A 9,726-nucleotide genomic window follows, 5' to 3' on the forward strand; every position below is an offset into this window, starting at 1 on the left:
AATTTCAGTGATCATCTATTTATTTTTTATTCTTTTTTGGCAGTCAGTAGCTTATCAATTAATGTTTTATATAATTATTTAGAATTATTTAAAATTATCAATGCATGGACATTAGAACAAATACATAAACCTTCATTATTAAAATGTTAGACTTTAATAGGAAGGAATAACATGGAAAAATAGTAAGTTTTCTTAAAATTACTAAACGCAATTCATATTGGCACTGAATCTCACTTGTTATTGCAATCCCTAATTATAACTATTTGAGACCTATATCTAGAAATCATGCAACAATTTCTACAATGTATGTGGAAAAAACATATATACATATTAGGATTTTCTTCTTCTACTACTAATTTTTTCCGTAGCATTCAACCCATCCATCCCCTCCTACTACTAATGTTTTGGTATATTATATGTGTATCATTATTGAATTGTAGCTAATTTAAAAACCATGTGCTCTTTAAACTTGATGCTGTGCAAATATGAGGTGCTTGTAGCAATGTTTATAGGCATTTGAAACACATCATACATATTTAACTTTATTTCACATTTTGTTTAATTTTAAACCCTAAATTTAACTATTTAAAATCTAAAGGACCATATTCAACAAAATTCTAAACATTAGGAAGTAAAACTACAAAGCCGAAACTTTTAACTAATGTAAATATAATATTTATGCCAGCTATTGTGGCTATCCTAATTTACCTAAAATAAAAAAGTATGAGATTCATGCGTTTTAGTTGAAACATTTTTTTGGAAATTTTTAAAAATACAAGGACTAGATCCACGCTGGTTTTGGTTTGTCTCAAGCTGGATATCGGACAGTATCCTGCTCTGAGAAGTTAGGAAAATTTTCTGATTAGACCCGGTCGAAGTTGGCTTGTTGCGAATCCAGATATGAATGTTGCTAAACACTAACCATCGTCTTCCCTAGGTGATTATGTATATGTACATATTGTTCTGTTTGACGTTTTTCGACCATGTAGAAATCGAACCTTTGTTTTAAACATGAATCGAACCGGAATCCATAGAATAACTGCTTCTGGTGGAATTTATATTGAACGAAACCAAGCTATAATATTTAGTTTTTCAATGCATATTAAGTAAATAGTCTTCCAAGAAAAAGGAAAAAAGACCTCTCTCTACTTTGAGAGCTTCTCTCTCTACTTTGAGAGCTTCCCTCCTAGAATAGGAGCTTTCAAAATTTCAAAAGGTTTCGGCAACCTCTAACAGAAGGGAAGATCTCTGAGTTTGGCTTGTGGCGTAGTGACCTTCCACATTCTGATGTACTACAAACACCCATTTTAGCTACCTTAAACTCTTTTGCGATTCAACGTCTGTGTCCTGGTGCGTTTGAGGTCATGATCCGAGGAACGGGAGACGGGGTCTACCTGTCAAGATCGTGGTAGTGTGTACATAGTTAGAGGGTGGTTGGTTAGGCTTCCGTGTCTTTCAGCTTGTTTTAGGCTTCTTTTTTTCTGCTCTCTGTTTTTCAACTCTGTTTTGCAGGTTTGAGCAACGGGTTTTCTAAGGAAGGAAATAGTGCACAGTGGTGTCAAGCAACTGGGTTGTAGAGGATGGAAGAGGAGCTAACTCGTGCATTCAGCAAGTTTGAGCTCTCTTCAACGGAACTAGGCGGGGTGGATCTTTGCTCGGAGGATGTCAGCGAGGGAGTCAAAGATTGCAGAAGGAGCCTGGTAGGCAGGTTGATAGGAACAAAAGTGGCAAATTACACAGGGGTCAAAAATTTCACCAATCATGCGTGGGGTTATCCCAGAAATTTGGTGGTAACTGAACTTGGCCCTAACATTTTTCAATTCCAGTTTGATGTTGATGAGGAACGGGAAAAAGTTTTGATGGGAGGCCCGTGGGTTTTGGATAATCAGGTCTTGGTGATTAAAAATTGGGAAATGGGTTGTGAAAGAAAGCCCCAGTTCTTTAGATATACATACTTATGGGTACAGGTATGGAATCTTCCTGTCCACTGGCTGTGTAGGACAGTGGGGATAAAGGTGGGAAAACTTTTCAATTCAGTGAGGGAGGTTATAGTTCCGCCAGGGGGAGGAAAAGAGGGTAGACATATGAAGATTCTGGTAGAGGTGGATGTGCAACAACCCCTTCTCAGAGGCACCTTGGTGAAGCTTGAGGGAGTGAATACATGGGTGGAATTTAAATACGAGCGATGTCCGGATTTCTGTTATAACTGTGGGATAGTTGGTCACGGTGACAAATCTTGCACTGAAGGAGGGAAGGAAGGACAGTCAGGTAGGGAAAGTCAATATGGAGCGTGGATGAGGGCAGGGAATATCATGACCTCCCCTTTGAGAGCGTTCAGAGGGGTCGAGACTGAGGTGAAACAAAGAGGCATGGTAGTAGCTACGAGTAACAAAGACCCAGGGATCCATGTAGATTCTTTGAGGGAGATGGGGGTTAGGGGTATAACTGGGACGAGTAGTAACAAGTTTGAGAAGGAGAGTAATATTAGAGAACAGAAAAAGGAAGCTATGGAGAAGAAGTCGAAGGATTTTTTGAGTGATAACAAGGAGTTGGACAAGAGTGTGGAGCAAGAAGAGGGGAAAGGGGAAAATCAGGAAAAAAAAACAGAGCTGGTGGAGAAGGAAAAGATAGAAATCAGTAAGGTGGTTGTGGATTTGGGGAGTAGGAAGTGTAGTACGCCTGGTCTTGCTCCAGTGGAAATGATGATGGAGTTGGTGCCAGGGCAGGAGGTTTTGGACAGCGTGGAAAATGGGGGCATAAATTGTCGAACAAATGAGAGTGGAAGCAAAGGTAGCAGACCACCAGTCAACTAGAGCATTCAAAAGAAGGGTAAATGGCGAAGAAGCTCACGGAATAAAAGAGCTCCATTACGGGACATCACTGGCAGAGAGCAAATTCGCTCGTCTGGAGAGAAAAGGAAAGGGATGCTGGATAATCAAGGTCTGGATATCATGGAGGAAGATATGGAAGAAGGCTCGAGTTTGAAGCTGGCAAAAAGGGATGATAGCACTGGTCAACAGGGAGGGGAAATGGAGGCTAGCCCCGCAATGCCTCCACCAGTGCAATGAAGATGGCGGTGTGGAATTGTCGAGGTGCAGGAGGCCCCTTGACAATTCCCCAACTGAAGGAGGTAATTCACCTCCACTCTCCTAGTATTTTATTCCTGTGTGAAACAAAAAACCAGGAGGTTTTTATGAAACAAGTGCAAAAAAAAGTAAATTTTGAACATAGCTTTATAGTGAATCCTAAGGGCAGAGCTGGGGGATTAGCTCTTTTCTGGAAGGAGGGAGTGGTGTTACTGGATGTGCAGGGTTCGGATTGGTATATTGCTGCGAAAGTAGTGGATAATGAAACAAATGACAGCTGGTGGTTTGTAGGGGTGTATGCTAGTACGGAAGGTAGACTTAGGAAACATCAGTGGGAATTCATTGAGGAGAAAAAATGAGAATGGGGTGAGAAATGGGCTGTGATGGGAGATTTCAATGACATTTGTTCGAATGGAGAGAAATGGGGTGGAAATGAAAGATCTGAGGGAAGTTTTAGGGACTTTAAAGGTTTCATCTCTGAGAACGAGCTAGTAGATATTGGTTTTGTGGGGGTTCCATGGACTTGGTGCAATACATGGGAAGGGGAAGGGGAGGTTAAGGAGAGGTTGGATAGATGTTTAGGGAGTGTGGGTTGGGTGCAAGTCTATGAAAAGGTAACATGTGAGCATATTGGAATGGAGGCTTCAGATCACTGCCTACTAATGGTGGACACAAAACCGCAACAAAGGAATGGGAGGAGACGTTTCTTTTTCGACCAAAGGTGGGCAAAGGACAAAGCAACTGTGCCTGTGATTCGCACAGCGTGGGGAAAAGTACAAGATGGATCCAGGATGTATAAAGTTACAAGAAAAATTAGGGAGTGTAGAGTAGCTTTGATCGAGTGGAACAGATCAACAAAAGGTAATGCAAAGCTGAAAATCCAGGAAATTAAGGAGCAATTGAAGGTTGCAAGAGAAGCGGGTGAGCTGTGTAACAAAGGAGTCATTGCAACTTTAAAATTTCAGCTAAGTAAAGCTTACAAGGAAGAGGAGCTATATTGGAGTCAGAAGTCCAGAAACAGATGGCTCAAGGAGGGAGACAAAAATACGGCTTTTTTCCATCAAAGTGTTTTAGCTAAAAGGAAACGTAACAGAATCAGTGTGCTCCAAAAGTCTGATGGGAATTGGTGTTGGAGCGACAAGGAAATTGAGGAGGAAATGTGTAACCACTACAATGAACTTTTCATGTCCACCAATCCCACAGAATTTGAGGAGGTTTTACAAGGCATACCGTGCACTATTTCCAATCTCATGAATGCTCAGTTGATCAAACCTGTGGACGAGGGGGAGATTAAAAAGGCCATTTTCTCTATGTTCCCCAACAAAGCTCCAGGTGTTGATGGTATGTCCCCGTGTTTTTTTCAATCTTACTGGAACATTATAAATGCTGACATTGTTCATGCCATTTCTTCTTTCTTTCATACGGGTAATCTGCTTAAGGCCTTTAATGAGACCATCATTTCCTTAATTCCAAAGGTGGATAATCCTGTGATGCTTGCTAACTTCAGGCCTATTAGTCTTTGTAATGTCTTGTATAAAATCATTTCCAAGATTTTGGCCAATAGACTGAAAAGGGTCCTTAAGCATTGTATCAGTCCCTCACAGTCTGCTTTCATTCCTGGCCGGCAAATCTTAGACAATGTTATTATTGCGCATGAACTTTTGCATTTCCTTAAAAGTAAGAGAGCTGGTAAGGTAGGTTTCATGACCCTTAAACTTGATATGTCTAAAGCCTATGATAGAGTGGAGTGGAAGTTTCTTGGTAGAATCATGATGCAAATGGGTTTCTGTCCCACTTTTGTTCGTTGGATCATGACCTGCATTTCCACGGTCGCTTACTCTTTTAATTTAAATGGCCAGAAAGTGGGTAGAGTGAAACCTTCTAGAGGGATTAGACAAGGAGATCCCTTATCTCCTTACTTATTTATCATCTGTACGGAAGGGCTTTCAAACCTGATCAAGAAAGCTGTGGATAACAAGCATCTAACTGGAATCAAAATTTGCAGGGATAGTCCTATGGTTTCTCATTTATTTTTTGCAGATGACTCCCTATTGTGCTGCAAAGCAAGTAAAAAAGAAGCCCAAAAGCTTAAGGAGGTTCTCAGGATATATGGACAAGCATCCGGGCAGGTTGTTAATTTTGATAAATCTGCTATGTTTCTCAGTAGAAATTCTCCCAAGAGGATTAGAGGGGAAGTCAGTAAAGTGCTGGATAATATGAAGGAGGCGAATAGTGGTAAATATCTAGGCCTTCCGATGACAATTGGGAGAGATAAAAACCAGGTTTTTGGCTTCCTGATGAACAACATTATCAGTAAGCTCCAGAGTTGGAAACAAAAATTGCTCAGTCAAGGGGGTAAGGAAGTTTTGATTAAAGCAGTTATCATGGCTATGCCAACGTACATTATGTCCTGCTTTAAATTACCCAAGGGTCTGTGTAAGGCTGTTAGTGCTAAGATTGCGAGGTTCTGGTGGGGTGGTGGGGAACAGGAAAATAAGGTGCATTGGGTTAGATGGAGTAAGCTGTCTGAGGTGAAAGGAAAAGGGGGTATGGGTTTTAGAGACCTGGAAGCTTCTAATTTGGCTATGCTTGCAAAACAAATTTGGAGAATTGTGATTAATCCAAATTTGTTAGTAAGCAAAGTCTTGAAGGCCAGGTACATGAAGGAGGAGGATTGGTTAGGACAGCAACCCCCTAATAATGCTTCATGGTGCTGGAAAAGTATGCATAAGGGGGGGGAATTGCTTCAAAAGGGGTTATGGAAAAGGGTGGGGGATGGGAGGTCAGTGAGGATTTGGCAGGATAAGTGGATACCTGGGTTGGTGGATGGAAGAGTTCCCACGGCTAGACCAGTAGGTTGTCATCTAGAGTTTGTTAATGAGCTTATAGAGGGAGGGAAGTGGAACATTGGTCTTCTGCAGCTTTGGTTTAATGAAGATATAGTAAACCAGATTTATAATATTCCTCTTAGCTTGTATAACAGAAAGGATAGATTATTCTGGAAACACAGCAAGTCTGGAATCTACACGGTGAAGACCGGATATGTGATTGCCAAGGAGGAAAAGGAGGTAACAAATCAAAGGCCAGCACCTAATCCGGAAACCAGTTGGGAAATAAGAAAGCATACAGTTTGGAAAACCTTGTGGAGCCTAAACATTAAGCTGAAATTGAAACATTTCCTATGGAGATGTCTACAAAATGGTTTGGCCACTAAGGATGCTCTCTATAAAAGGTTTGGCATAGGGAACAAGTTTTGTCACTGTTGTGGGGAGGACCTGGAAACTATCGAGCATATCTTCTTTACCTGCCCAACAGCGCAAGTAATATGGAAGATTGCACCTGTTCGGTGGGAAGGGCTAGCTAAACTTCAAGGCAACCTGTGGAGATGGTGGGAGGCGGTGTTGCAAGCAGCAAAAAAGTCTGAAGGTGTGGGCAGAATCCAACTTACAGCAAACATATTATGGCAAATCTGGAAAGCAAGAAACAAGGTTACTTTCCAGCAGGAGATAACTGATGCAAAGAATATTGTTGACAAGGCACAACAGGAATGGATCGAGTATGAGGCAGCAATGGAGTCAGACACGGGTCCAAATTCTGAATCAGAAAAGGCAACACCAATCCAGCAGCGTTGGGAACCTCCAAAGGAAGGAACAATAAGGATCAATACGGACGCTGCCATCTCGGCTAAAATGGTCAGATCAGGTCTTGGAATCATTGCAAGGAACTGGCGCGGAGAAGTAGTGAGAGCAAAAGGAATTACTGCGAGGAGGAAAGGAATTGCAGCCACTGAAGAAGCTCTAGCAATCAGGGGGGCGCTTGAAATGGCTCAGATTGCAGGATGGACAACTATAGAAGTCCAATCTGACTGCAAGCATGTAGTGAGCCTCATTAACATGGACAATGGACAGGATTGTAGTCTCCAAACAATCCTGGATGACATTGACGTTCAGAAAGGAAATTTTGAAAGCTGCACGTTCACTTTTGTACCTAGAACGGTGAATCAATGTAGCCATGAATTAGCACAATTTGCAGCTAAGGCAACTAGAGACTTTGAATGGGAAGGTTCTTTCCCAGCTTGGCTTTCAAGTCTAGTTAGGAAAGATATGGGGGTAGTTACCCCTTTTTGTAATTAACTCTTGAATTTTCAAGGGGTGATAGATATATATATATATGAAGTTATCGTTTGTAAAAAAAAAAAAAAAATGCATATTAAGTTTTTTTTTTTTATGAATACCCAAAAGAAAAACAGAGAAGGAAATTGAATTTTCATTGCTTATTGTTTAATGACTTGTAGCTCAATTTACCAAAAAATTTTCCCGACAAGCTAGGGGCACAGGTTTTATCAATGTGTTTAATTAGATATAAGAAGTGTAGAAAATGTCTTTTGGGTAATTAGCTCTTGTATTATCAAGTGTTAATATCTATAAAAATGTTAACGTTTGTTGGTTTAATTAGATATAAGAAGTGTAGAAAATGTAAGAAGATAAGGAATTAAACCACTTTCATGTCTTATAAATGCATACTTCAGTCACATAATGATTGTTGCTCTGTTAATCACTCTTCGTATGAAATTGGTTATATCATTGTTAGGTTCATAATAGGAATTGTATCTCACATTGGATGGGACCGAAAAAAACAGACTTAATTTATAGGTAAGGGGACCTATTACTTTAAATTTTTGGGTCAAAGTTAGGTTACTAATTTTTATATTGGGTTTATTTAATGGGTTTTTTTTCTTTTGAATTTTTCTCCCTAATAAGTGATATGAGAGTTTCTAGTTATAACCATTGGCTTCTCACTAACAACTGATTTCTTCTCGAAGTTCTTCTCGAAGTTTGACCAGTAAACTATGGACCAAAGTGTCAAATAGTTTGGTTTGTGTTAAACCAAGGTGCCCAGGGTTTAATAGGCGTCTAATTAGTGTCAGACTAAGGAACCAGCATTGGTAAAATCTTGGTAAGAGTGTTCAAGAATAATAGGTTGATGAGTTAGTGAAGAGAGATGACTTTGAGGTAGTAAAGTGGGTTTGGGGAGGAGATTACCAACTATGATTCATTGTGAGCGACTACTCCTAAAAGGAGAAATTTTTAGGTTCATGGGTAGGAATTGTGTCACGTATTATAGTTAATTCGAGAGAGAAAAAAGGAGTATATGATATATAGGTAAGGATTTGAGACCTAATAATTTAATATATTGAACTAAAATTGGATTCCTAACTTATATATTAAGTCGTGAGTGCTATTGGATTTTTCTCCCCAGTACATTTATATTGCGAAGTTGTGTTGAAAAGTCTAGTGGACCAAAACCTACCTGATTATAGCAAATTTCATGAATATACATAGGTAATATAAGCAGGTTGCAACCATTAGGTACATTGCAACAGAGCTGCAATTCACACTGTAGTTGCGGTATTACAAAATATCCTCAAATCAAATATATTCATCCATGAACTACTGAAAAAAAGTCATACTAAAAAGTTACACTGCCATAAAAGTTACAGATTTACTGAAATTCAGCTCAAATTGTTCTCTGTAAAAAGACTCCAAAATTCCAACAAAAGGAAGCTGTAGTCCATGCTCAAAATAAAACTAACAATTCTTCGAACTCCAATTAAAAATAATTAGTTTGGTCAGTGTTTTAAATCATGAATTGCAATTGTGATTCAATACAAAATCCATCTTCCCTGCAAAGCTTGGACACAATTACAACAGTCATCGAAGCCCTAAATTTGCACAAGTTTTAAACCTAGTTTTCATAATATTGGAGATCAGAAATAGAGGTTTTTCTCCTTCTACTAGTTTATGGAATTGGAAAAGACAAATTATGTTATTTAGATATTTCTAATAATTAGTTACATCAAAAGAACCTACAACGAAAAATATACGAAATTTACCCATTAGGTAGAGAGAAATGAACAACATGAAATCAAGGAACCAAAACATCGAAGAAGACGATGATGAGAGTCAATTTTAGAATCCTTTAATTGTGTTATCTTTTCTGATTTTTCTTGATTATACAAAGGAATACTGTTATTCTTGGTTTTGATGATCACAAAAGTTCGTTTATACTGACCAAGATTGATCAGGCCTGATGGAACAAGGAAAGCATATGTTTGATTGACTCCAGTCTACGATGCTTTGGATGTGGCAAACAAGATTGAAATAATATAAATGAATTTAGTCATTGTTTTGTTCCGATCAAAGATACTGTCTTTTAAGTATGTCTAGTTGGTCATTCTTGGTACTTTGAAATGTTTATCTAACCTCCTTCAAATACAAGTGTTTCTGTCTATCCAAGAATCAGGTTCAAATATGTCATGAAATGCAAGACAACCAAAATGAGAAGCAAAAACAGGACAATCAGGTCGGACGGCCGAAAGGAAACTGTCGGACGTCCGGAAGGATCGGACGCACACCTCGGACGCATATCAACCAGATCGGACGTCCGAAAAATTCCAAGATAACTTGCTAGCTCTCGGCCTACGATCGGACGCTGTGCTGTCGGACGACAAAAATCTCATCGGACGTCCGAACTTCAACTTGGCTATTTTCGGACGATTGGTTCGGACGATGATTTGATCGTCGGACGTCCGAAAGCCCCAACGGCTAGCTGACCCTTCATCTGCCTTCTATCCGTTGGA

At 39.5% G+C, this 9,726-nt stretch overlaps 1 protein-coding gene across 1 annotated transcript; it reads left to right on the forward strand.

Annotated features, from left to right (window-relative positions):
- Positions 1–3,469: 3,469 nt before the first annotated feature.
- On the forward strand, positions 3,470–7,219 carry LOC113737334 (uncharacterized). The gene has a single exon (XM_072083707.1). It carries the CDS (start codon positions 3,470–3,472, stop codon positions 7,217–7,219), a length of 3,750 nt encoding a protein of 1,249 aa, XP_071939808.1.
- Positions 7,220–9,726: the final 2,507 nt, after the last annotated feature.

This window comes from Coffea arabica, chromosome 3e, assembly GCF_036785885.1.
Source record: "Coffea arabica cultivar ET-39 chromosome 3e, Coffea Arabica ET-39 HiFi, whole genome shotgun sequence".
Classification (NCBI taxonomy): Eukaryota; Viridiplantae; Streptophyta; class Magnoliopsida; order Gentianales; family Rubiaceae; genus Coffea; species Coffea arabica.

Bases quoted from the DNA above. Each gene is read 5' to 3' on its own strand.
- LOC113737334 (XM_072083707.1), top strand. From the start codon at position 3,470: ATGGGAGATTTCAATGACATTTGTTCGAATGGAGAGAAATGGGGTGGA.